Source organism: Macaca mulatta, chromosome 7 (genome assembly GCF_049350105.2).
Source record: "Macaca mulatta isolate MMU2019108-1 chromosome 7, T2T-MMU8v2.0, whole genome shotgun sequence".
Lineage (NCBI taxonomy): Eukaryota > Metazoa > Chordata > Mammalia > Primates > Cercopithecidae > Macaca > Macaca mulatta.
The window spans coordinates 97,548,835-97,574,486 of NC_133412.1; the positions used below are offsets into that span (position 1 = coordinate 97,548,835).

General features: G+C 48.1%; 3 protein-coding genes and 1 long non-coding RNA gene across 19 annotated transcripts in view; 2 read left to right on the forward strand and 2 right to left on the reverse strand.

Annotated features, from left to right (window-relative positions):
- On the reverse strand, positions 1 to 3,431 carry CBLN3 (cerebellin 3 precursor). Of its 3 annotated transcripts, XR_013395225.1 has the most exons (4): positions 2,394 to 3,431; positions 1,928 to 2,047; positions 1,061 to 1,629; positions 305 to 341 (listed from the first exon to the last, which is right to left on the reverse strand). XR_013395225.1 is itself a non-coding variant. In NM_001194630.1 (3 exon segments), coding segments are annotated over 3 exon segments (618 nt in total). In that variant the 5' UTR covers positions 2,694 to 3,167; the 3' UTR covers positions 1 to 1,431.
- KHNYN (KH and NYN domain containing) lies at positions 2,925 to 14,975 on the forward strand. 8 transcript variants are annotated; one of them, XM_077940772.1, is made up of 9 exons: positions 3,571 to 3,736; positions 4,076 to 4,236; positions 4,327 to 4,544; positions 5,061 to 6,208; positions 6,320 to 6,450; positions 6,534 to 6,630; positions 9,666 to 9,773; positions 9,979 to 10,080; positions 10,633 to 14,975. In XM_077940772.1, exons 3-9 carry the CDS (start codon positions 4,344 to 4,346, stop codon positions 10,880 to 10,882), a joined length of 2,037 nt encoding a protein of 678 aa, XP_077796898.1. In that variant the 5' UTR covers positions 3,571 to 3,736; positions 4,076 to 4,236; positions 4,327 to 4,343; the 3' UTR covers positions 10,883 to 14,975. The 8 variants fall into 8 exon arrangements, 7 of the variants coding, with proteins under 7 accessions (XP_028707295.2, XP_077796898.1, XP_002805046.2 ...); XM_028851462.2 differs by lacking the exons at positions 3,571 to 3,736; positions 4,076 to 4,236 and adding an exon at positions 2,925 to 3,046; XR_013396150.1 differs by lacking the exons at positions 3,571 to 3,736; positions 4,076 to 4,236 and adding an exon at positions 2,937 to 3,046 and having other exon boundaries at positions 9,662 to 9,773.
- Positions 13,387 to 16,414, reverse strand: SDR39U1 (short chain dehydrogenase/reductase family 39U member 1). Of its 7 annotated transcripts, XM_077940797.1 has the most exons (7): positions 16,376 to 16,414; positions 15,967 to 16,073; positions 15,799 to 15,881; positions 15,410 to 15,434; positions 14,642 to 14,771; positions 14,416 to 14,559; positions 13,387 to 14,113 (listed from the first exon to the last, which is right to left on the reverse strand). In XM_077940797.1, the coding sequence occupies exons 1-7, from the start codon at positions 16,389 to 16,391 to the stop codon at positions 13,704 to 13,706; spliced, it is 915 nt and encodes a 304-aa protein (XP_077796923.1). In that variant the 5' UTR covers positions 16,392 to 16,414; the 3' UTR covers positions 13,387 to 13,703. The 7 variants fall into 7 exon arrangements, with proteins under 7 accessions (XP_077796923.1, XP_077796924.1, XP_077796926.1 ...); XM_077940798.1 differs by lacking the exon at positions 14,642 to 14,771 and having other exon boundaries at positions 15,319 to 15,434; XM_077940800.1 differs by lacking the exon at positions 14,642 to 14,771 and having other exon boundaries at positions 13,387 to 13,987; positions 15,313 to 15,434.
- Positions 16,415 to 16,573: 159 nt separating this feature from the next.
- Positions 16,574 to 25,652, forward strand: part of LOC144330198 (uncharacterized) — a 46,708-nt gene continuing 37,629 nt past the window's right edge. Inside the window, exons 1-2 of the long non-coding RNA XR_013396156.1 lie at positions 16,574 to 16,761; positions 17,179 to 18,460. This is a non-coding gene — a long non-coding RNA (uncharacterized LOC144330198). The remainder of the gene's footprint in view (positions 16,762 to 17,178; positions 18,461 to 25,652) is intronic.

The following is a 25,652-nucleotide window of genomic DNA, read 5'->3' on the forward strand; positions in this document are numbered from 1 at the left end:
TATATTTTTTTTAATGGTGATTAATATTTGAAGAAAAGATCCAGTTTCTAAGAATGGATATCAGATTGTTCCTGATGTTGTTTTTAGTGTTAGTGACAGTTCAAAAAGTTATTTCTTTTTAAAACCACAAATTCACCTTGGTATTTCCTATTTAACTCAAACATTATTCAACTTTTAAAATGTAACTTTAGTATACAGTTTAATATTTATTTTCCTCTGCAACATACCTACTTGTACCTGTAACACCCGATCCAAACTCCAGAGGCATCTTCTCTTTAATGATCCTATAGTGTCTCACTGACCACCATTCTCTAGCTGTTTTATTGATAGATTCATCCAGTCTGGGCCAATGGGACAGCAGGATAAGAAAGAGAGAGGGAGGGTTTAGCATACTGGCAGGAGAGGGTCTGAAGGAATGAATCATGGAATCCCAGGTAACAGGAGGCCTAAGGAGGAGAATAAGACAGCACAGATCAGGAGAAAGAGAGATGGTGTAGATAGCTGGAACAGGTACAGTGAAGATAACTCAGTGAGAGAGCTGGGAGGAGGGAGGCAGCAGTCAGAATGTGGAGGGACCGACGTTCAAACTTCAAAGGTGGAGCAGTTTCAGGAGGTGGCCAAACAAGAGGATGTATGGTTATCGATGTTTTCCATGGTCCACCTCCAGCTCTGTATACCTGCTCTCAGCTCTGCTCTCAGCCAGAGCAAACACACTCACCCTAGTCTCAGGTGGGGAGGTAAGGGCCAGAGTCTATCTGGGATCTGGCATAGAAGGACAGCCAGGATTGCTGTCTGCTGGCTGCTCTGCTATACATGCAGAATGTGTACCATGTTCAGACTAGACAATACACCCTCCTTCCTTCCTCACCAGCTACAGACTCCAGGCCCTTCCCACACTTCTGCCTGTGGCTGAGCTTTCCACCCTAGCCCATGCGGTGCTGGTTCAGCTTCTGACGGTGCTGGCTGAGATCTGTGATGCTGGCATTCCTCACAGGAAGAAGCCTGCAGGGTATGCTGAGGCTTGTCCATCTGGGCTCCTGTGGGGGCCTGTGAGGCTCACCTGTGCCACCTGTTCCTGAACAGCATTGAGCAGGAAGCTGGGGTGGGGGAACAGGAGGAGCAGAGGCTGCAAAGTAGTGCAGATCTTCCTTCTTGCCAAACCTTGCCCTGATTCTAGGGCTGCAGGCAGGAACAGATGCAGCAGGTGGCTGGGAGGGGAACTGGTGGTGGGTGGGTGGAAAGACCAGGTCTGGAGATGCCACAGCTCTACTCTTTTCTTAAACTTGGGTGTTTGGCACAGGGTCCCATGCAAGGAGGTGGGATATGGGCAGCCAGAGGGGGGTCTCTCTCCTGCCTCTGCTGTTTCTGGGGCAAGGAGGGCAGAAGAAAGTCGTCAGGGGCTGGATTCTTGTGCTTGAAAGGCTTGGGTCCTCAGAGAGGGAAGATGAGGAAGCCAGAGAAACTTGAGTATTTCCAGCCACCCAGTAGATTTCCCCGACGCAGGCGCAGAGACACTCGGTCCCCGGGGTCCAAGGGCAGTAGCACAGAGCTGGTGGCTGCCTCCCGGGTCACATCAGGGTCATTGGCAAAGGCTGAGATGACAGGCCACGTGTTCAGCATCAGGCTCACCTGGGGAGGGGAGCCCAGTTAGCCTCCATTCCCCAGTCCTTAGCTCAGGACCCCCACTTTCCCAGGGGCTTCCTCTTGGGAAGCTGGGTCTTAATGGGCTCTCCTGGGAGGGCTGAGGAGTGGCCAGCATTGGACTCTGCACATCCTCCACACTCAATGCAAGGTAGGCCCATTCCTCCCCTGGTCCTGGCTTCCAGGACACAGGTCAGTGGAGGGTCCACCTGGAGGTCAGCTGGGCTCCACTTCTTCCCCCTCCCTCCCCTCCTGAGCCAGGGATGGGGACCAGTGCTGAGGTCACCTGGACAGTTTGGCGGTTGTACACTTTCACCACATGGAACCGGAAGCTGTAGACACCCCGGACAGGGGCTACGAAGGAGCCGGAGGCCCGGTCAAAGCCACCGCCCTCATTCACCAGGACCTGGGGGAAGCAGAGCCTGCTGAGTGGGGCTCAGGAAATGCCCATGGCTCAGGGGTACCATGGGGACTGGGCAGGGGCAGTGAGTAATGAATAGAAGGAGTGGCAAGTAGGAGTTAATAGGCATGAACAGATTCAAAAGAAATGGTGAGAAGGGGCAAGGAGGGGCTGCGTATGGGTGGAGGGAGGGGAAATCATTGGTCGGGTGGAGCAGCAACAGGCCAGATTAGGGAAAGATGTAGGAAGCTGTTTTCTTAAAGCCTCAGGGACAGCAAAGTGGGCTTGGACAGTTGCTTCCAGGTCCTTGCAGGGTCCTTCCAGGTCCCATGGACAGGGGTAGGGGGATTACCTGGTCGAAGTAGATGGCCCCACTGGTGCCATTGCCGGTTTCCCCTGCTGGCTCATGGTGGTGGCTTCGGACTGCAGCAAATGCCACTCGCCCAGGGGGCGCCTCTCCCAGGGCTGCTCCTCCGGGCCCCCCTGCGGCAGCTCGCCCAGGCTCACAGACCACAAGGCACTCCCCCTCCAGCAGGACGGGCTCTGACCCCTCCTGGGCCCACCCGGCCCCCAGGGCCAGAAGCACCAGAGCCAAGGGAAGCCCGGGACTGTGTAGGGGACCTGGTAGCCAGTGTGGCTTGGCTCCCAACATGGCTGAGGGGCTCTGCAACCCACAAGTGCCCCTGTCTTCTGCTCCTCTTCTGTTTCCGCTCCTCTCCCTGGACTCTCACCGCCAGCACCCTGATCGTCTGCCCTCTCTAGGCTCGCTACACCCCCTCTCCATACCTGTGTCCCGGCTCCGTCCTGCCTCCCACTCTTACTCCTGCTGTCACTGCAGTTCCCTCCTCCTTGGCAGAGCATGCAGTGACAGCAGTTGGGCTTTGGGAGAGAGAGGAGGGATGAAGCCGCCCGCCCGCTGGACGGGAGGGCTGCAGCCAGAGCTTCAGGGCAGCCCTGCTGGACGGGACTGCACTGAAGGCTGGACCTGGGGGGATGGAGAACACGGTATGTGTGTGTGTGAGGGGTGTGAGAGAATGTGTGAGTGTGTGCGTATGCCAGAGGCAGCCCCCTTAACCCCCTCCTCCTATTCCTCCTCTCTTCAAAATCCCCCACAAATCAACAGCCCTTCTTCGTGGCATCTTTCCATTTGTTGGAAGAAAGGGGTACTCCACCCGGGGTACCCCCTCCCTCGCCTCCGCCACGATTGCTTTGGTGGAAAGTGCTTGGGCCTAGAGCACCAGTGGAGCCAGTCACGCTGCCTCTTTGGTTGGCCACATCTTTATTCGCGGGAAACAACTTTCAACGCATGGTTTCACTTTCCGAGAAATAACTGCGCAGAATGCGCGAGGACCCCGAGGGCGGGGAGACAGAGTGGAGAAGCGCGAGGAGCGAGCCCTGGAGCCGCCGAGGGGACTAGGCCGAGCGGGCCCGTCGGGGCAGCTGGGCGCGGCGGCGGGGTTGGGAGGAGGGCGCGCAGCCGGGAGGAGCTGGGCTGACTCCGCCCCAGGCCAGGAAGTGACTCAAGAAACAGTTTGCGTGCGATGTGGACAAGAGAGGTCCCCGTTGGGTGAGGAACCCGGGAAGGACCGCCCAGATTCGGGCCCCCTGCCCTTGTCCCCTGGGCTAGGGGCGCGGGCAAGGCGGGGGCCCGGCGGGCGCTGAGAGGACCCGAGGCCGGCGCGGGCGGCGGAGGCGGTAGGCGCGCCCCTCCCCCGCGCCCGGGAGAGGGGAGAGGGGCCATGGTGCGGAGTAGGCCTGGCCCGGGGTGGCTGTCCCAGTCCGCGGTGGGCGGGCCCGGCCCGGCCCGGCCCCTGGGCCCTGGGCGGTGCTCGTGGCGTGACGGAGAGGGGCAGCGGACGGCTGGGGGAGGGGTGGGAGTGGCTTGAACCTTGGAAATGGCAGACCAGGGCCCCCAGAGGACAGCCTAGTTCAAACCCCTGCTGAGGATTCGTCTTTAAGAAGCTGCAGAGTCCCCCAGGAGACTCCTTCTGGCCTCCAGGCCGAGAGCTGAAGCCCCCCACCCTTCTTGCTCAGGACTGTGGTCTTGGTTTTCCAAAGCCCAGACGCCCACCCTCGGTAGACAGCCTTGTTTACCGGGACTTCCTCTCCGGAAAGGCCTGCATGACATACTCCCTACCTCCAGTGGACTCAGATGCTTGTCACCTACTGGGGCTGTTTACCAGAGCCTTAACTAGGTGCGACCTGTTGATAGCTGGTGTAGTCCCACAAACCAGGATTTGGATTGAGGGTGCAGTGAGGCTCTGAGCTGCCTTCTTCCCTTCCAGGGCTGGGGGCAGCAGCCATGCCTACCTGGGAGGCCCGCCCCGCGTCCCCAGACCGCTTTGCGGTGTCTGCGGAGGCTGAGAACAAGGTTCGGGAACAGCAGCCTCATGTGGAGCGCATCTTCAGCGTGGGGGTGAGTGTCCTTCCGAAGGACTGTCCGGACAACCCCCACATCTGGCTGCAGCTGGAGGGCCCTAAGGAAAACGCCAGCAGAGCCAAGGTGAACTCCTTCTCTCCCCCATCCCTCCAGGCACCAAGGACGCTTTCCCCCGGGGCGGAGGAGAGCAGGGAAGAGGAGGGGCCTGGGGAGGATCTCGACTTCTTGGTTGTCTCACTGGCAACCTCAGTGCCCCTGAGTTTTGAGGGACTTTCCAACTCTGTATTTGTTTTCAGTTTCAGCTTAATTTCTTCTGTGATAGCCCAGGCTCGCAAAAATCATTCTGTGCTCTTTGGTAGAGTAGAGAGATCTGGCTGAACAAGTTGGCCCCACCAAGGAATGCACTGTGAGGTGGGAGGCTGGGCCACATTGCTTCCTTTGGGATTAGGCTGGGGTTCCAGGATGGCTCAGTTTTGTGATAGAAGTCTCAGTTTCCTTATTTCTAAGATGGGAATAACATCATGTGGATACTTCAGACATCCTGGAGCTCAGGAGCGAGCAAGGAGCCAGGAGAGGTGACCCAGGCCAGTTAGGATTCCAGCAGTTTACTTTTCCTGACCTTCCCTTCCTCCCAACCAGGAGTACCTGAAGGGCCTCTGCAGCCCAGAACTGCAGGATGAAATCCATTACCCGCCCAAACTGCACTGCATCTTTCTGGGAGCCCAGGGCTTCTTCCTTGACTGTCTGGCCTGGAGCACATCAGCCCATCTGGTGCCCAGGGCGCCCGGCACACTGATGATCAGTGGCCTGACTGAGGCTTTTGTCATGGCTCAGAGCCGGGTAGAAGAGCTGACAGAGCGGCTGAGCTGGGACTTCACGCCAGGACCATCTTCCGGAGCCTCTCAGTGTACTGGAGTGCTGAGAGACTTCTCTGCCCTGCTGCAGTCGCCGGGGGATGCCCATAGAGAGGCTCTGCTGCAGTTGCCCCTGGCTGTCCAGGAGGAGCTGCTGAGTCTGGTGCAGGAGGCGTCCAGTGGGCAGGGGCCAGGAGCGCTGGCTTCTTGGGAGGGGCGGAGCTCAGGCTTGCTCCGTGCTCAGTGCCAAGAAGAGAGAGCTCTCCCTAGTGACGGCAGGGAGTCCCTGGACACTGGATCTGTGGGACCCAGAGATTCCAGGGGAGCAAGGGGAGACAATTATGCTGTGGAAAAGGAGGGAGGGAAACAGGGTGGTCCCAGGGAGATGGATTTGGGGTGGAAGGAATTGCCTGGGGAAGAGGCCTGGGAGAGAGAAGTGGCCCTCAGGCCACAGTCAGTGGGTGGAGGGTTAAGGGAGTCAGCACCCCTGAAAGGGAAGGCCCTGGGGAAGGAGGAGGTAACTCAAGGAGGAGGAGGGGTCTGTGTCCACCGTGAGCCTCCCGGTGCCCATGGCTCCTGTCACAGGGCAGCTCAGTCCCGAGGAGCCTCCCTCCTCCAGCGGCTCCACAATGGGAATGCCTCTCCTCCAAGGGTGCCCAGCCCTCCGCCTGCACCAGAACCCCCATGGCACTGTGGAGACCGGGGTGACTGGGGAGACCGGGGAGATGGTGGGGACAGGGGAGACAAGCAGCAGGGCATGGCACGGGGTCGGGGGCCTCAATGGAAACGAGGTGCCCGAGGGGGCAACTTGGTGACTGGCACACAGCGTTTCAAGGAGGCCCTGCAGGATCCTTTCACACTGTGCCTTGCCAATGTGCCTGGCCAGCCAGACCTCCGCCATATTGTCATTGACGGCAGCAACGTGGCCATGGTGTGAGTACCTGGTGGGGCTGAGGGCCTAGGGGAGGGAGGATATGTCCTGAGGGGCTGGCATTGTAGCCAGGGTGCCAAGCCCCTCCTCTGGCCGACCCCCTCCCACTGCAGGCATGGCCTTCAGCACTACTTCTCCAGCCGGGGCATTGCCATTGCTGTGCAGTACTTCTGGGACCGTGGCCACCGTGACATAACTGTCTTTGTGCCTCAGTGGCGCTTCAGTAAGGATTCCAAAGTCAGAGGTGAGTTGGGCCTGGTCTTCAGTGTCCCAGGGTAGGCTCTGTTTCCACCTTGAGGAGAACCCTATTATGTTCTTTTTTAATAGAGAGTCACTTCCTGCAAAAGCTGTATTCCCTCAGCCTGCTCTCCCTCACACCCTCACGAGTCATGGATGGCAAGAGGATCTCCTCCTATGATGACAGGTACTTGCTCCTCTCCTGGCCCCAGGCTTGATATTCAAGGAGCCGTGTGGAAGATTGAGGGAGAGAGAAAAGCTCCTGGTGGTTTACACTGTTTCCAAGCCTTGGTGGTGGGTAAGGGCCAGTTACTCCTCTGTGTGCCTTATGATCGGGTAGGTAAACCTGCCTTGCAGGTGTGATGAGACGAACTGTAGACAACCATGTTTGCCTATTCATCATTCATCAAACAAAATGATACCTCATATTTGTATAGTGCCTTACTGTCTAGAAAATACTGGTTTAGTGGAAAGGTGGGAAAGCTGGTTACATAAATAGCTGACACGATGTCTTCTTATAACCTGAATTTCCAAACATGCAGAGAAACTTCCCTAACATTCTGGAAAAACCAGAGTAAAGATCAAAATAACAAGTAAAATGAAGAAACAACCCACGAATAATAGGACTGTACAAAACATGGTATAATAGAAAGATCACTGGATTTAGAATTGGAAGATCTGAATTTGAGCGTCATGTAGCACTACTCATTGACTTTGACTGTGCAGCTTTTCTTAGTGAATTAACCTCTTTGTCTCAGGGTCCTCCTCCATTCATTTACCCTCCTTGTGAATATACGAAAAAGATGAGGTATGTGCTTGCCTTGCTCAAGGTGCTGGGCAAGAGTACAGTGACATTCCTTTGTAACTTTGCACAGACCTACTCCAGTGTAGCAGTGGGTATATCTCCAATCTACAGTTGTGGAGACAGAGCGTCAGAATGGTTACCTGTCTTAGCAAAGGGAAATTAGACCTCAAAGCTGCCAGATGGTTTTAATGAAAATACAAGGCACACTTCTACCATAGTCTGCATAGGTGGTGTGAGAAATGAGCAGATTTTAGAGAGCCAAGTTAAAAAATTTACAAGTTCTTTATTCTCTAGGGCATTATTCAGTTTTTAAAAATTAGTTTCCAAACCATAGTGATATATACTTTGTCTTTTCAAACACTTACCTTCTATTCCTTAACAAGTAAATGGTATTCTACCCAAAAGCAGTTTACTTTCTCCCAATGTTATTCTATTTATGTCTAGATTTCACAGATTACCCAAGATATGGAACCTTCTTTCCACACCTGCATTGAAACAGAATTGAAACTGAAGATTGAGTTCGTTTTAATGAATGTTAAAGGCATGTGTCTGCCCAGTTGTGTGGGACCTGGTTGGCAGATAACATAATATAAATTGGGAATTTGCCCAATAACAGTGAATAAACACAGTGGTGCACAGCATAGGCATACTGAATGAATGTTGCTGAACAACATACTGTGTAATGCGATCATAGTAAAATATGCTTAACTGGAAAATACCGTTTGCATACCATAAGTGTACCATATACTTTTTGTTTTTGTTTTTTTGAGACAGAGCCTTACTCTGTCCGCATACTGGAGTGCAGTGGCATGATCTCGGCTCACTGCAACCTCCGCCTCCTGGGTTCAAGTGATTCCCCTACCTCAGCCTCCCGAGTAGCTGGGACTTCAGGTGCATGCCACTATGCCTGGCTAATTTTTAGCATTTTAGTAGAGACGGGGTTTCACCATGTTGGCCAGGGTGGTCTTGATTTCCTGACCTCATGATCCGCCCACGTCAGCCTCCCAAAGTGCTGGGATTACAGGCGTGAGCCACCAAGTCCGGCCAAGTGTACCATAGACATTTGTATGTCATTCTCTGAATTTGTTTCCCAGACAGAAGCTCAGAGCCTGATATCTGTCACATCTAATCCTGACTCCCAGTTCCCCCTATACCACACTATCTTTCAAATACTGACTGCTCACTTAGTACTAGGTGCATGGCCTGCAGGAGGAGGTGGAAACACTGGGAACAAGATCTGATTCTTGACTAGAGAGCTGAAAGAAACCATAAACCAAACACTACAGGAATGCGCCCTTCTGGCTGGGGTTTTGTGGGAAAGGAGAGATTTGTGAGTTTTTGTGTTGAGAAGACTGGGATGGTTGGGATCTCTTGGTTTCTAAATCTGTTAAAAAGACCACCACCCACCACCTCATGAGTCCTATCCTGTCTTGTGGAATCAGAATTACTGAAGTGGAGCCCAGGCATTTTTTTAAAAAGTTCCCTTGGTGATTGTTTTCCTTAGCAAGTCTTGGGAAGTGCCTTCCAGATAGAGGAAATAGTTGGAGAAATATGGAAGTCAGCATAAGACATATGTGGAGAGCAGAGTGTAATCTGATTATTGATTTTAGCTGGAGTTGGGAGTGGATTAGGGAATATTGGGAGAGAGAAGGCTGTAAGGGTGATTTGAGCTGGCCTGTAGAAGGCCTTAGCTGCCAGGCCTGGGTGTGTAGACTTTATTTGGTAAATAAAGGGCAAGTGTGGAAGAGTTTTGTGTAGGGGATAAGCATGCTTTCTTGTGGCAGGGCAGGGGAGACTTGAGGGTGGGTGAGTGGTCAGAGGTGGGGACCCCCTTGTTGGGAAGTGATGCATGATCTCAGTTGCAGTATTTGAATTACTAGGGTACTAATGGTGGTCCTGGGAAGGAAGGGAGCAGAGCACAAAGGCTTTTCAAAGGAAGGGCATGTTGGATTTGCGAGGGATTGGTTGGGCAGGGTGGAAGACAGTCAGAGCTAGATCTTACTGTTCACTAATGTGGCACAAAGTGTTGGGTAAAGGACTATGGTGAGCAGATAGGATACTACTGGGAGACCACCTTGGATTCATCTTTGTTTCCTCTCTAGCCCATGGCACTTATATCTAGTCAGTTGCCTGTAGCTGGGTCAAGTGAGGTAGGGGGCCAGATCTCCATCATCAGAAGTGACTCATGGGAGTCAGTAAAACTTCTGGGGTTGGGGCCTTGGAGAGTCTCAAATGGTTGCTGTGGTTTTTCCTTTTATTTTTATAGATTTGGGGGATACCAGTACAGTTTTGCTACATGGATATAATGCATAGTGGTGAAGTCTAGGCTTTTAATGTAACCATGATCCAAATAGTGAACATTGTACCCAGTAGGTAATTTTTCAACCCTCTCTTGGTTGCTGTGGTTTTGGAGACAGGTTCATGGTGAAGCTGGCTGAAGAGACAGATGGGATAATTGTCTCCAATGACCAGTTCCGGGACCTGGCGGAGGAGTCTGAGAAGTGGATGGCAATCATCAGAGAACGGTGAGGGAGCCCTCCTGCTGAGAATTGGGCACAGATGCAGATGTTTTTCTAAAGCCAGCTCTGCTCTGGCCATGGGGTGAAAACTCTGGGAAGCAGGTGAAGTTTTCTTGAAGGATGGAGCCAGCAGCTTCTGGTGATACTGGTCTCAGTCGTCTGGGAGGTGGGCCAGGGCCCCCTCTGTGACCACATATCTTTCGCCATCCAGCCTGCTGCCCTTTACCTTTGTGGGAAACCTCTTCATGGTACCTGATGACCCACTGGGACGAAACGGCCCCACCCTGGATGAATTTCTGAAGAAGCCAGCCAGGTAATCCTTCCCCTAGACTACTTGCGGGCAGCCCCCACCCCTGGCCCTCTCTCAGCAGGCCCAGAGACTTGGGTGGAAGTGTGATCTCAGTTTGGGCAAAATTAAGTGTAATCTTAATTTTGCAGTGGTTTGAGTTGCCTTGGCCTTTATAAGCTTCCCAGGGGATCCTGACATAGAACCTCCTTGCTGGTAGGGAAACACCTGCTTCCTGTTTCTCTTAATCAGCATGTTTGATGGAGTTATTTGGAAAACGGTTGCTTATACTGAGATCCAGTTGTATTCAGCTTGCCTTCTACTGACCATTACATAAGTGATTCATTTAGGACTAGAACTATATCATAATAGTGGCAGAGCTCACCCTGGTTCCAAAAGAACGGCCCAGCTCCCCTTCAGAAGTGGGTTGATACTGCCACTCAGTGGTCAGCTTCAGGAACTTCAGGGTTTCTCCCCCAAAGCCAAGAATAGGCAGGACAATTAAGAGAGGGGTAGCCCACTAAGATCTAATTTCCCTCCAGGATGCTCATCAGCTCTTTTTGGTCTGTTTCTTCCTAGGACACAAGGGTCTTCTAAGGCTCAGCATCCTTCCAGGGGCTTTGCAGAACATGGTAAACAGCAGCACGGGAGAGAAGAGGAAAAAGGTAGTGGTGGCATTCGGAAGACCCGGGAAACAGAGCGGCTCCGGCGGCAGCTGCTGGAGGTGTTTTGGGGTCAGGATCACAAGGTGGACTTCATCCTGCAGCGGGAGCCATACTGCCGGGACATTAACCAACTGTCTGAGGCCCTGCTCAGTCTTAACTTTTGAGCCTCACCTGCTTGAGTGGTTGCCGCCCGGTCAGCTCCAGCCGCCTCCAGCTCAGCCCTTTCTGTGAGAGTCCCTCTGCTGCTCACACTCTGATCCAGAGGCACCCTGAGTTGATGCTTTGGATCAGGGAAGCCACTTTGGGACAGGTCCATAAAGTGACCTGATCTTACCGAGTGAGGACCTCAGCCAGCTCTCAAGAGGTTCTGCTCAGCCTTAACTTCTCAACTTTGCCTTAGCACAGGGTTTCTGTAGGGAGTAGGGGCTGCTGGAGAGGATTAGTTCTGGACACTGAGACTGTTGGCTCCACCTCCAAGCTGAGCTGGGGTGGAGGGCAGGGTGGGCGGGAACTGACAGGAAGTTAAGCTGTTCCTCTCTCTGGCTGCTGCTGTGGATGGCCAGAGGACAGGATACTCCCTGGCTGAGCTCCTGGGAGTGTGGAAGGAGACGCTGGGCCCTGGAAGGGCCACAGCGTTATGTGGATGGGGCCACGATAGAATGGAGTGAGCTAGTGAAGAAGGCAGAGGGAGACTTGGCTTCTGGTCTCAGCTATGCCTGTTTGTGACCTTGATTGAGTTGCTTGGGCTTTACTTCCGCCTACAAATCAGTGGTAAAAATACCTGTTGGGAGGAGAAATGAGAACATAGAGGAAAGCTTCTTGGAGAAAAGGTGCTTGGACCAAGTCTCAGGTGTGTCTGCCTGTGGCTGCACAGGCTCTCTAACCAAAACCTCACTTTCAGAGAGATGTGGGTCCTTTGTCTTCAGGGTCCACACCCTAGATTTTAACACTGCATTCTCACTATAACATGCCCTATAATGGCTGCATCCCTTTTGAGCAACCTCCAAAATCCACATTTATACAATAGGTAAATTAGGGATGACTGCATTATCAGAATACTCTCAGGGTTCCTATAAATGGCAGCTCTCCTGTTGTATTCAAGTGTTTGTTTACAGACTAACAAATTTGTTGGCAAATCCCTGGTTAGATGCACTTGCTGGTGTTGAGATGAACACGTCGATTTTTCACCAAATCGATGAAGCCATGCTCTGCAATGACAATATTAATGTGATCCAACCCTAACATTTTCTCTATGGAAGATATATGTTGCATAAAGTGAGGCACACTTCTGCTTTATGTATGTGTGTATGGGGATGGGAAGACTTAACGGAAGTTGAACCAGTTGGTTCTAGATGAACCAATTATCTGGAAAATGAAATAACCAGAGTTGGAAGGCACTTGACTGGCCACCAGACCAACTCTGCTGTCACTAACATGCTCTCTCCACCCTGATTCCTACAGGTCATTGCCCTTGGTCTGCTTGAAGTCCTCCTGTGCCAGGGAATTTACTATCTCCAAGGTAGCACATTCCCTGTGTAGACGGTATTAATCAGTACTCCTTCCTTTAGTGCAGCCTAAAGTATGCTTTTCTGTTACGTCTACCTTTGAGGCTGGTCATACCCCCAGGAACAATACAGAGCCAGTCAACTTCCTGGAATCCAAGACCAGATAAAGAAGTAGGACAGGTGCCCCTGGATTCTGTTCTATGTGGGCCCTGTGATGAGTCTCTGGATAAGATCTTTTCCAGGCCGTGACTTTTGCCTCCCTCTGAATGGCACAGGGAGTTGAATACTGCATGGAGAATGTAATGATGATGGGGAGGGTCCTTGGGTCCTTGTGTCCTCACCCCTCCCTTTTTGGTGATTTACACCACTGTACCATACTGACCCAGGCTGGGGGCAGGTGTGTTGGAGACAGGCTGGTCAAGGAGGTGACAGTGATTCAGAGATAACCCAGAGGTCCCTGAGAAGAAGAGACTGGTTAATATGGCCTGAACTGGTGGCTGGGGGAACTGTGTCTGATCAAGTTATGGCAGATGTCACAGCTTTAGGTAGGTAAAAAGGGTCTTAGATGAAAACTTGGGAGGTTTTTTTTTTCTCCGGATAGGGTTGTTTATAGTTCTTGATTGGTATCTTGCTCTTTTCACTTTCAGTGATGGTGGGTGTACAGTAGACCAAAAGTATCTTCTGCCCTTTTGTGCTAACGGCGCTGGTTGACTTGAGTGGCCCCAGTCAGATGAGAGGCAAGTCCTAAGCTTCTTATAGACAGGGATGTTGGCTTTGTTCTGCTGCAGCCTGATAAACTGGGACCACTGTGTGGTTAGTAATGCACTTGCCATTTGGTGACACAGACTGAAGTCTATCCTACACCTGGGCCTCACCTCTTCCTCTACTGGCATTCTAATGGCACTCTGACAGCATCCAGGGTGACTACAGGGCCCACTGGAAATGGATCATCATTCTGTCTTCTAGTGCCTACCTTTATCATAACCAGATGTCCCAAACTTGTGACAAGCTCTTTTGGCAACTGAAGGACCAAGAAGGGAGAGGGTGATGAGAGAGACTGCCCATTATAACTTTCAAAACCCCGTCTTGGGGGAAGAATCATCTAGGGTGACATTCCTTGAAGTAAATCGTAGGCGAATCTAGGCCAGAGAGATGAGCCAAGGTTAGTGAGATAATTTATCTTTATTGCCTAAACTGCAGAGCATTCTCTACACAGCATAAAGGAGAAGTGGGGCAGCTGCAGGACATGTAGAGAAACCCAACTAGGAAATCTTGCAAGGAGTTGAAAAGATTAATGTCCCAACCTGATGAGATTACAGCCTTGAGACAATAAGGTGGAGCAACAGAACAATGGGAAAGAGGACTGGGGGAGAAATCTAAGAACCAGATGGCTTCAGCTCTCTAGAGGAGCTGAGCCTATTCACAGTGCCTAACCTGGAAGCCTATGAGGGACAGGCCTCAGGCCCTTGCCATGACCTACTTAGGCTACAATTTCCTTTAAGGCAGCCCCTAGCTCTGGGAAGGAGTACTGGTAGCCAGTAGCCAGTGTTCGCCGTGGGATCACGTTCTGGCCCTCCAGCAGCATGATGGCACGCTCTCGCCCAAAGACAGCTTGCACTATAGTGCTGGGGACAGGGATGAAGGCTCGGTGGCCCAGGGCAGCACCCAAAGCCTGGGCAAACTCAGCATTAGTGGCGGAGGATGGAGCCACTCCATTCAGGACCCCGTGCACGTGGTTTGCTTCAAGAGCATGGGTCAGGATTCCTGCCAGGTCCCCGATGTGTATCCAGGGGAAGAATTGGTGGCCTGAGCCGATGGGGCCCCCCAGGCCCAGCCGAAAGGGCAGCAGCATGTGGCCGATGGCACCACCCCCACGGCCCAGTACAACCCCTACAGCAGGCAAGAGGGAAGGTACAGAGGTCCTCTCAGCCTTGAAGCAGCCCCACTGCTCCTCCTGGTTTCTGTTTCCCCTTCCTCACTCTCCCCATGCTGACTTGGCTCTGTAACAGAAGTGAGCAGTATGGCTCTCTAAGACTTCACACCTTCTCATCTGTAGGTTGGCTAGAAGTGGTAGCATCCTCTCACTCTGTAATCTCAGCTCTCATAATCCCATCAGCTCTCCTAATCCCATCACTTCCCAGCTCAGAGAAGACATTCCAACCCTGTCTGATACCCAGGCCCCTGTTTCTCACCCGAGCGCACCACCACCTGGCGTGTAGAATCTCCAGGAAGCCTGGCTGCAGCTTCCCATTTGGTTACGAGGTTGGAGAAAAAGTCAAAGTCCCCTCCTGGGCTGTCTTCATCATACTCCGCAGTCAGACTGGGCTGGTAGTAAGCTGCCGGTGGAACACACTCATTTGCCCTGGATGTCCTTGGTCCTGCCTGGCTCTCTGTATTGGAGGCTTCCCTTGGCTTCACCTCCTTTGGCCCTTAGGATCTCCCCATTTGGAGACAGAGCCATTTGGATATTTTCCCCTTGAACTTTTCCAGGACCTGAAGTGTTCCTTCCCTGGAGGAACTCTGGTTGCAGGGCTAAACTTAGAGGCTGCTAGAGTGTAGTGGTTAAGAACAGGAACTTGGGTACCAGGCTGCCTGAGTTTTAATCAGCTCCCTCATTTTTAACTCTGTGACTTGATGCAAGTTACTTAACCTCTCTGTATAGAATTTTCACATCTTTAAAATGGGAATAATAGTACCTACCTCATAGGGTTGTTGTAAGGAATAAATGATAATAAGCATAAAACACTTCAAATAGTGGCTGGTGTGTGCATTATAATTGTTTGCAATTACTTGGTCCCAGAGGTGACCATGAACTCTGTTCCTAAAGAACTATGGTGTGAGAAGTAAGGGACTTTGGAATAGGTGGACTTTTCCCTGGCACTAAGAGTGATGCCACTCCTCACTCTTTTTCAGGGTCTCAGTTTCTTAGTGAAAGTACACAAAGGTTAGGAGAAACATGCATGGATCAAGGGCCTAGGAAGTCATTTTACCTGGAAAAAACCAGTGCTCGGGTGTGTGCACAGCTACAGAGGTCTGAGTTACCCCCTTCCCATGGCTAATATGAGGGGCTGGTGATTTAGGGGGCATACCTACACCTGTGACTAAGACCCAGGCCTTGGGGGGTTGTGGGGCTTTGGTGATGGCTTTAGCCAGCAATTGGGTGGTCTCTAGGCGGCTGCGGAGAACCTCTTTTTGGAAGGTTTCATTCCATCTGCAGGAGAAACATGGGAAATAAAAAGCCACTAAATACATAGGTGCACATATCCCTCTCTCTATCTTTTCCTGGGAACTATTTCATACCCATTTCTAGTAAAGCCCTTAATTTTGGCTTAACAGAAACAGTCAACGTCTCCTGTAGAGGGAAAGGGCATACATTTTTTGGGCATCCTGAGTTATACCTGAGGACTTAAGCCAATTGGCTGACTGGGTGGAGAAGTGGAGCAGAATGAGTAGTCTGGGATATCGGTTTAGTTCAGAATCTAGGAGTTCCATTACCCTTAGCTCACAGGTTCTCATCAGTGGTACACTCTCCTCCCTGTGCTCTAGTGGGTATCAGCTTTAGGGCCCAGGCTGACCTTCGGAGAGGGTTGAGGATGTTCTCTCCGGCCAGGTTGACGGCGGCATCGCAGCTCGGCAGCCCAGACGCAGCCAGCTCATCCTGTTGGAGAAAGCACACAGTGCCCCTGCCCCGCCCTGCACCGCCCAACTCTGCCCTCCCACCCGCTTCCAGAGGATGGACTTACCCACGTGATCCGGCCGGGCCCGGGCTGTCGGGAGACCAACGTCACTTCGTGGCCTCTGGCATTCAGCAGCTGGCTTAGGGCTGTCCCAATGAAGCCAGTCCCGCCACCTGATCGGAAAATACAAATTGCTTATATTTCCGGGGAGTCGGGGTGGGGGCGCCTTTCGTCCCCGCTGTGGCCCCCCTCTTCCGGCGCCAGCCCATCTGACACCAGACTGCTCCCCACTTCTTCCCCTCCCCGCGATGCAGAGGTGACACAGGTCACAGGGATTAGGGAGATTCGGCTTCTCGGGCTAGGCGGCCAAGGCCAGGTTACCAGTGCACTAGACAGTGCCCTCCCGGAAGCGGATTCCCAGCCCTCAATCTCCGACTAAGCCCGCCCGGCACTCTCCCTTTCTGCAGTCCCTCACCCACAAGCACACGCATAGCGACTAGGACCTAACGCGCCTGCGTAACTTTAGAGTTTACCTCACTTCAAACGCGACCAGGACCTCTCTGCGCATGTCCCTTTCGGGAAGCGGGTTCCAATCGAGGTCGCAATCCTGTGCGTGGCCCTTCTCGGCGACCCGGAAAAGCTTGTAAATATAGGCTGTGTGTTTCTCTAGCAAGCGAGGTGGGAGGGATTAGACCGATGGACCCAGAAAAGGCGGAGGAGGGAAGGTTTTAGTGTAGAAAACCAGCCAAACCAAACTCAACCAACAAAACCCTTCACTTAAAACCCGAAGCTACCCAGACCTCAGAATTCTGGATATCTATTAAGTTGGCGGGTCAGTAATGCAAGAGAACCCTTCCACCGGTAGTCTGGATTTCTTTCCACTCGGCCAGTTTTTTCTTCTCTCTCTTTCCGCTGGCTCCTTTCTATCTGCATTTAAACATTCCAAAGGTCCCCTCATATTAAAATAACACTTTACGCCGGGGATGTATGCCTTGAATTCAGTTACCAGGCTTTAACAGAAGACATCCCAAATCTCCTATGCAACTCGGATCTCTCATCTGAGCTCCTAACCCCTATAAAAACTTTTCACTACAAATCTCTTCTTGGACATCCGAAACCCTATTGATTTTAAATACTGAATCTCTCTCAGGTTTATCTAAGAGGAGTCTTTGAAAAGTTCATGGAAAATGTGTATTATGCTAAAAACTACATAGGTTTCCAAATTTTTTTACACCAAAATAAACTTGTATTGACTTGTTATATAACATGTCTGAACAGGATCTGAGGCACTAAGAAGGCTAAGACAGTTTGAAAAGAGCCCCTATTAAAGCAATCTGAATTCTGTGAAAATTGAAGCAAGAACAAACACGGAATTTGTGGTGAAGAACGATGAAATTGATGCTTTATGAAAAATTTATGAGGACAATGCCCCAAATAAATCAGCAGTCTACAAATGCATAACTCATTTTAAGAAACGAGGAGACGTCCAAGCATGGTGGCTCATGCCTGTAATCCCAGTACTTTGGGAGGATTATGCACGAGGCTCTCTCAAGTCCAGGAGTTTGAGACCAGCCTGGGTAACATGGCAAGACCTCATCTGTACTAAAAATTTAAAAATTAGCCAGGTGTGGTGGTGCACACCTGTAGTCCCAGTGTCTTGGGAGGCTGAGGCAGGAGGATTGCTTAAGCCCAGTAGTTCAAAGTTGCAGTGAGCTATGATTGAGCCACTGTGGTCCAGCCTGGGCAACAGAGTGAGACCCCATCTCAACAAAATGGGGAGGAGATGATGTTGAAGATATAGATAGTGGCAGAGTATCCACATCACTTTGTGAGGAAAAAAATTCATCTTGTTTGTGCCCTAATTGAAGAGAACAGCAGAAACAATAGCCAACACAAGAAACATCTCAATTGGTTCAGTTTACACAATTCTGCCTGAAAAATTACAGTGGAGCAAACTTTCCACTTGATGGGTGACAAAACTGTTGTACTCAGATCTGCTACAGATAAGAGCAGAGCTTTCAGTGGAAAGTTTAAACAAGTGGGGTCAAGATCCTTGATATGACTTTGTGATCTCACCCAAATCTCATCTTTAATTGTAATCCCCAGCTATTGAGGGAAAGACCTGGTGGGAGGTGATTGGATCACCGGGGCAGTTTCCCCCATGCTGTCTTCATGATAGTGAGGGTGTTCCCATGAGATCTGATGGTTTTATAAGCAGCAGTCTCCTCTGGGCTTTTCACTCACTCTTTCCTACCACCATGTGAAGAAGGGCTTTGCTTCCCCTTTGCCTTCCACCATGATTTTAAGTTTCCTGAGGCCTCCTGAGACATGCAGAACCGTGACTCAATTAAACCTATTTTGTTTATAAATTACTCAGTCCCCAGCAGTTCTTTATAGCAGTGTGAAAACAGACTAATACAATCCTGAAGCATTTCATCAAAGAATTGTAACAGGAGATGAAACATGGCTTCACCAGTATGATCCTGAAGAAAAAGCACAAGCAAAGCAATGGCTATCAAGAGGAGGAAGTCAAAGCAAAGCAGACCCGTCAAGAGCAAAGGTAGTGGCAACAGTTTTTTTGGGATACTCAAGGTATTTTTCTTGTTGACTTTGTGGAGGACCAAAGAATGATAACATTAATTTGCCTATTGAGAGTGTTTTGAGAAAGTTAGCCAAAGCTTTCGCAGAAAAACACCTGAGAAAGCTTCACCAGACAGTTCTTCTCCACTGTGACAATGCTTCTGCTCATGTCTCTCATCAAACAAGAACAATTTTGTTAGTGTTTCAATGGGAAATCATTAGGCATCCACCTGATTTGGCCCCTTCTGACTTCTTTTTGTTTCCTAATCTTGAAAACATCTGTCAAGGGCACACAGTTTTCTTCAGTTAATAATGTAAAAAGGACTGTTTTGACATGGTTAAGTCTCCAGGACTCTCAGTTCTTTAGGGTGTACTAAATGGCTGGTGTCATTTCTTAAAAAAGTGTCTTGAACTTGGTGGAATTTATGTTGAGAAATAAAGTTTATATTTTATATTTTTTATCTTTTAATTCATTTTTTCCACAAACATTTTGAAATTTCCTCATATTCCCTCTGTCTCTGCCATCACAATCCTCTTATGAGTTATTCTGTCTTGTGTAAATATCTGCAATAGTCTCCTAGTAGGTCTTCCTGCTTTTGCATGTTTCTCCTCTCCAAACTATTTCACACATTGCAAGCTGAGTGACCTTTGAAAACCATATGAGGGGAACATTATAGTGGCATGTATAGTTTAAAAAACTCCCAGTTTAAAATTCCTGGATATGCTGGATAAAATTAAACATACCTCTGTTTAAATGTGTTGCCAAGTTAGCTAGAAAAATAAAAAAATCCCAGAGGCCAAAAAATGAAATGTGTCTTGGGACTGAGGTTATGATAAAGATTATTTGCTTGGCCAAACTTTAGTCAAGCTTCTGAACCGTCTAGGCTTATTTGTACACCTCTTTGTAAAATCCAGTTTTCGCAAAGAGCCTTGCTAAGTCAGTTTAGCAAGAACCCCCTCACCTTTGATATCTGATCATTCTCAATCTCTGATCAGGCCCCTCATCCTTCCATCCGCTGGGTGATGTCTGATCACCTTGGCCTATCTTCACATGAATCCCATTAGTTTGTGTTAGCCAGAATCCCTCTTACCCTTGATATTTTTCTCTTATTTATTGTTCATCTACAGAGTTGAGCCCAATCTCTCCCACTGCAAGACCACATTGTAGTGGTACCTATACTTATTGTGATGGAAAATCTTCCTTACCTCACTTTATGAAATGTCACTGAATAATTGTCTTTAACAGGTGTTTTGTGGCTTTTAATTTCAGTAACCAAGAGGCTTGGGTGGCAGGAAACAACGCCTGAGATTGAAGCAAATTTGGAACTGAGACCCCTGCATAAAGCCCTTGGACTGTGTTCTCAGAGAAAAAGTAAACTTTAAAAGTCCACCTGGTATCAAAGAACATGGCTTGGAAACTTGTTTCTCTAGGCTTTGCTCTTGTCTAGGATTGGTTGTAAAAAAAAATTACTATTCTCTGAGAAGTTTTATCTGTTTTCCTGTCCTCCATCATATTTGTGGTTTGAATTAATTGTTACCTACTTGGCCTAGGAGGCTCTAACCCAATAATTTAAATTAAATGTCACAGATAGAAGACATAAATCTTCACTTGGTTTGGTTTCACAGGATTTCAATAGATAAAGTCCTGTCAAACAGAAACATACAATCCAAAATTACAAAACACACAAATAAACAAAGCACTCTGAAGAAGTGTCAAAACAACAACAACAACAACAACAACAAACAGCAGAATTAGACAATCAAGGATTTAAAATGTTAGAATTTAGAGATATAGAATATAAAATTACTAAGTTTCAAATGTTTAAGAAAGAAAAGAAATTAAAAACATGAGAAAGGGACAAGATGCTATCAAAAAATACCAGCAGAATTGATAAAGAACCAACCTGAACTTTGAAAAATTAAAATGTGACGATTCAAATTTTTTTTATTATACTTTAAGTTCTGGGGTACATGACCACAACGTGCAGGTTTGTTACATATGTGTACATGTGCCATGTTGGTGTGCTGCACCCATTAACTCGTCATTTACATTAGGTATTCCTTCTAATGCTATCCCTCCCCCCTCCCCCCACTCCACGACAGGCCCTGGTGTGTGATGTTCCCCACCCTGTGTCCAAGTGTTCTCATTGTTCAATTCCCACCTATGAGTGAGAACATGTGGTGTTTGGTTTTCTGTCCTTGTGGTAGTTTGCTCAGAATGATGGTTTCCAGCTTCATCCATGTCCCTACAAAGGACATGAACTCATCCTTTTTTGTGGCTGCATAGTATTCCATGGTGTATATGTGCCATATTTTCTTTCTTTTTTTTGGGGGATGGAGTCTCACACTGTCGCCCAGGCTGGAGTGCAGTGGCGCGATCTCGGCTCACTGCAAGCTCTGTCCCCTGGGCTCATGCCATTCTCCTGCCTCAGCCTCCCGTGTAGCTGGGACTACAGGCACCCGCCACCATGCCTGGCTAAAGGGGTTATTGTATTTTTAGTAGAGACAGCATTTCACCGTGTTAGCCAGGATGGTCTTGATCTCCTGACCTCATGATCTGCCCGTCTCAGCTTCCCAAAGTGCTGGGATTACAGGCAGGAGCCACCGTGCCGGCCATGCCACATTTTCTTAATCCAGTCTATTGTTGATGGACATTTGGGTTGGTTCCAAGTTTTTGCTATTGTGAATAGTGCTGCAATAAACATACGTGTGCATGTGTCTTTATAGTAGCATGATTTATAATCCTTTGGGTATATACCCAGTAATGGGATGGCTGGGTCAAATGGTATTTCTGGTTCTAGATCCTTGAGGAATCACCACACCGTCTTCTACAATGATTGAACTAGTTTACACTCCCACTAACAGTGTAAAAGTGTTCCTATTTCTCCACATCCTCTCCAGCACCTGTTGTTTCCTGACTTTTTAATGATTGCCATTCTAACTGGTGTGAGATGGTATCTCATTGTGGTTTTGATTTGCATTTCTCTGATGGCCAGTGATGAGCATTTTTTCATGTGTCTGTTGGCTGCATAAATGTCTTCTTTTGAGAAGCGTCTGTTTATATCCTTCGCCCACTTTTTGATGGGGTTGTTTTTTTTCTTGTAAATTTGTTTTAGTTCTTTGTAGATTCTGGTGTCCCAGAAGAGAGGAGTCAGAGAAGAGGACAGAGAAAATATTTGATGAAACAATAGCTGATTGTTTTCTAGAATTAAAGAAAGATATGAATCCTCAGATTCAGTAAACAAAATAAGTTTCAAGTAGGATAAATAAAAACAAAACTATACCTAGTTTCATCATAGTAAAACTAGAAAAAGAGAGCTATTAAAAGTAGTCAGAAAGAAGACAGATTATCTATAAAGAAATGCCCTTTTTTTTTTTTTTTTGAGATGGAGTCTCTCTGTTGCTCAGGGTGGAGTGCAGTGGCAGGATCTCAGCTCACTGCAACCTCCACCTCCTGGATTCAAGCGATTGTCCTGCCTCAGCTTCCTGAGTACCTGGGATTATGGGCGTGTGCCACCATAGCCAGCTAATTTTTATATTTTTAGTAGAGATGGGTTTTGCCATGTTGGCCAGTATGGTCTCCAACTCCTGACCTCAATTGGCCCACCCACCTTGGCCTTCCAAAGTGCTGAGATTACAGGCATGAGCTACTGTGCCCGACCTAAGAAATGACAATTAGAAAGACACCTGACACCTCAGCTGCAACAACACAATCTAGTGGAATAATATCTCAAGCGTGAACAGAAAATAATTACCAACCTAGAACTGCTTATCAACAAATTATTCAAGAGTGAAGGTGTTGAGACCAGCTGGGTCGTGGAGACCCTAACCAAGGGGGCGCTAGAGGAATTAAAGACACACAGAAATAGTGGGAAATCAGGGGTCTCACAGCCTTCAGAGCTGAGAGCCCTGAACAGAGATTTACCCTCATATTTATTGACAGCAAGCCAGTGATAAGCATTGTTTCTATAGATTATAGATTTACTAAAAGTATTCCTTATGGGAAACAAAGGGATGGGCCGAAACAAAGGGATGGGCTCTGGCTAGTTATCTGGCTAGTTATGCAGCAGGAACATGTCCTTAAGGCACAGATCACTCATGCTGTTTTTTGTGGTTTAGGAATGCCTTTAAGAGGTTTTCTGCCCTGCGTGGGCCAGGGGTTCCTTGCCCTCATTCCGGTAAACCCACAACCTGCAGCCTGGGTGTCATGGCCCTCACGAACAGTTTATGACCAGATTTGGAAGGCTGTTCCCAACATGAAGGTAAAACAAGGATACTTTTTAGACAAGCAAAAACTGAGAGCATTTGCCATCATCAGACTTAATATACTTTGTCAGGAAAAAAGAAAATGATCTCAAAAGGAAAATGTAAGATACAGGAAAATAGTGATCAATGGAATTGATAAAGTTGATAAATATAAATATTTACTATGTTAAGCAACAACAATAATGTTTAATTTGTGGGTAAAAATTAAAAATATTAGTCACAAGTAATAGGTAGTAAGAGAAATATTTGACTGGAGTTGAATTGTTATGAAAAATATAGCAATACTGAATAATGTTAAACTTTGTTAAACGTAAATTTAAAAAGGCTAAATCTTGCGTATTAGAAGTAAAGTGTGCACTTCTAAATCAGTAGAGGGAAACAATTGAATAAGATAATCTAATCAATTTAAAAGTTATCAGGAAAAGATAAAAAGAGGATGCTTAGGAAAAACTAGAAAGGCCAAAATAAGATAATAGAAATAATCAGTAACCATAATAAATTTAAATGGAGTAAGAAATTAAATTAACTAGATGTAACTGGAATTACAAATTTCAAGAGAAGTGAATCTCACAACTATAATGTTAAACAAAAAAGAAGTTGCAGAAAAGTACCTACAATGTAATGCTATTTACCTAGAGATTAAAAGTATGCAAAATAATACTTTTTTTAAATTGAGGGGCTAAATATATTTGTAGTTAAAGTAAAAAGAAATGCAAGGGAATGATGATGATAATACTACTGTGATCAGGGAGGAGTAACCAGGGAAATTTAACTTCTCATTTCTTAGGCTGTATTCATTTTATCTTTTGTATATCTGAAATATTTCACAATATGCAAAAATGTGTAGTGGATTTAAGATGTGCTGTCATATTTCAGATGTATAGAAAGATAACTATTTTCTGTAATTGAATAGAACTTGCTCATAAACATTTCTCCTTGGAAGTGGTATAAACTTAAACTCACCCAACGAAGTTAATTATCATTTCTAGTTTAAAACTGCTCATATACTCAATTTTCCTTGGGTAAATTCTTAGTCTTTCAGCGTGCCTTGTCCCTTTTCTCCTTTCCTTCTCCTAGCTAGACATCCGGGTGTAGCAGGCCCTTTGGCAGGCACTATTATCTAGTCCTCAGTGCCTGCTTGGAAGGGTCTCATCTCCTTTGGCCTTTGGATCTTGCCTGCTGAGGTCGGCTAAGGTGCAGCTGGTTAGGCCAGACCTCTGGGCAGTATTTTGGTCACTGCTTCTGATACCCATGGCTCTTGCCTTGATATCAGGTTCCACAGCATCTGCTGGAGGATGAAGAAACACTTGGCTTGCCAACAGAATGGAATGCATGGGCCTTGCTGAGTGTCCCCTCAGGCTCATCTCGTGGTAATTTTTCACAGTCATTACTGCTCAATCACTTTATTGTGATCTAGCTCTGAGTCAGTTATATGTTGCTGTTAACAAATTATCTCAAAACTTAGTGGTTTGAAACAACAATAGTGTTTATTATCTTATATAGTCTTGTGGGTTAGGAATATGGTAGCAGTTTAGCTCGGTGATTGTGGGGTGTGGCTCAGGGTCTCTCCTGAGGTTATGCTCGAGATATCACCTAGGGCTGCAATCATCTGAAGACTGGGGCTGGAAGATCCTCTTTCAAGAAGGCTCATACACACTGTTGCAGGAGGCTTCATTCCTTGCTGATTGTTTCTTGCCATGTGGACCTCTTCACATTGCTGCTTGAGTATCCTTATGACATGGCAGCTGGCTTCCCTGGAGTGAGTGATTCAAGAGAGTGAGAATGAGGAGAAAGCTTCAATACCTTTAATGACTAATCTAATCTCAGTGTAACATACAGTTACTTTTATCACAATCTATTTGTTAGATGTGAGTCACTGAGTCCAAGGGGAGAGAAATTTAGCTCTAAAACTTTTAAAGGGAAGAGAGTTAAATAATTTGTTCACACATTTTAAAACCAACACAAGCTCTGTGTTGAATTTAGGGCGGCTTCTCTGAGATCCTTGTAGACTCTCTCAGTTGTGCCTGGGAATTGTGGTACAATCCCTGTTATTTTCAGATGCCTCTTTTACCTCTCTAGGTTTTCAAGCATCTCTCCTTACCTCCCTAGCTAGGCTCCTTCTCAGAGGGTTCAGGCAGCATTTATAATCTAGTTATGTTCTCTCCAAATCTTTTAGCTCCTTCCCTAAGCCCAGGGAAAGCTAGGTAATGGGCAACTGCTCTGACATCATAGCCAGTTTCTTTCCTACCCTCTGATTTATAGAACAAATTCCATGCTTGGACTTCTCTGAACAAAACCTTTGCTCTTGAATTTCCTCCTTTCCAGGCTATTAGATATGTAATAAAACAACTTGCTTTTGAGAGTCAAAACTAAGGCTTGCTGGATTTGTTCGCTTACACAGCAAAGAGAAAAGGAAGCACTGAGAGGGAAAATACATTGGGTAATATTGCAAAGCAAACTGGCTTCATACATGGCTAGATCCAGGTGCTTACATAATGTCATCAAGAATCCACATCTTTTCAATTCTCAGCTTTTATTTTTTGATGGTTGACTTCATTCTTAGGAAGATTTTCTCCTTTTAGAGTGAGGGTGAATTCTTGGCTTCTATTTCCAGCAAAAAAACTGTTTCTCTTAGTTCCATAAAGAATGTCAGAACTAACTATCCTTAGACTGTTATGGGTCTTGTGCCATCTCCGAACCAACTATTGTGGCCAAGTGTGGAGTGTCCTGCCTGGCCAGGCCTGAGTCATGTGTCTACTGCTGGACCAGGGGTGGGGTAGCCCCACTCACTGTCCTCCACTGTGGAAACCCAGCTGAGCCCCTGAGGTGTTAAGGAACTCCTCATCTCTTCAACAACGTTGACAATCCTTCCTTTCTCTCCTGGCTATGTCTTTCCTTCCAGTGAG

What these genes read in the sequence shown, in the direction of transcription:
- KHNYN (XM_028851462.2), top strand. Translation starts at nt 2,941, where the DNA reads ATGAAGCCGCCCGCCCGCTGGACGGGAGGGCTGCAGCCAGAGCTTCAG. An exon ending in CTGGGGGGATGGAGAACACG is followed by an intron (nt 3,047 to 4,326) that starts GTATGTGTGTGT and finishes CTTCCCTTCCAG; the next exon opens with GGCTGGGGGCAGCAGCCATG. An exon ending in ATCTCCTCCTATGATGACAG is followed by an intron (nt 6,631 to 9,665) that starts GTACTTGCTCCT and finishes TTTTGGAGACAG; the next exon opens with GTTCATGGTGAAGCTGGCTG.
- SDR39U1 (XM_077940796.1), bottom strand. An exon ending in GGCCCGGCCGGATCACGTGG is followed by an intron (nt 15,882 to 15,966) that starts GTAAGTCCATCC and finishes TTTCTCCAACAG; the next exon opens with GATGAGCTGGCTGCGTCTGG. An exon ending in GGTCTTAGTCACAGGTGTAG is followed by an intron (nt 14,560 to 15,312) that starts GTATGCCCCCTA and finishes TTCCACCGGCAG; the next exon opens with CTTACTACCAGCCCAGTCTG.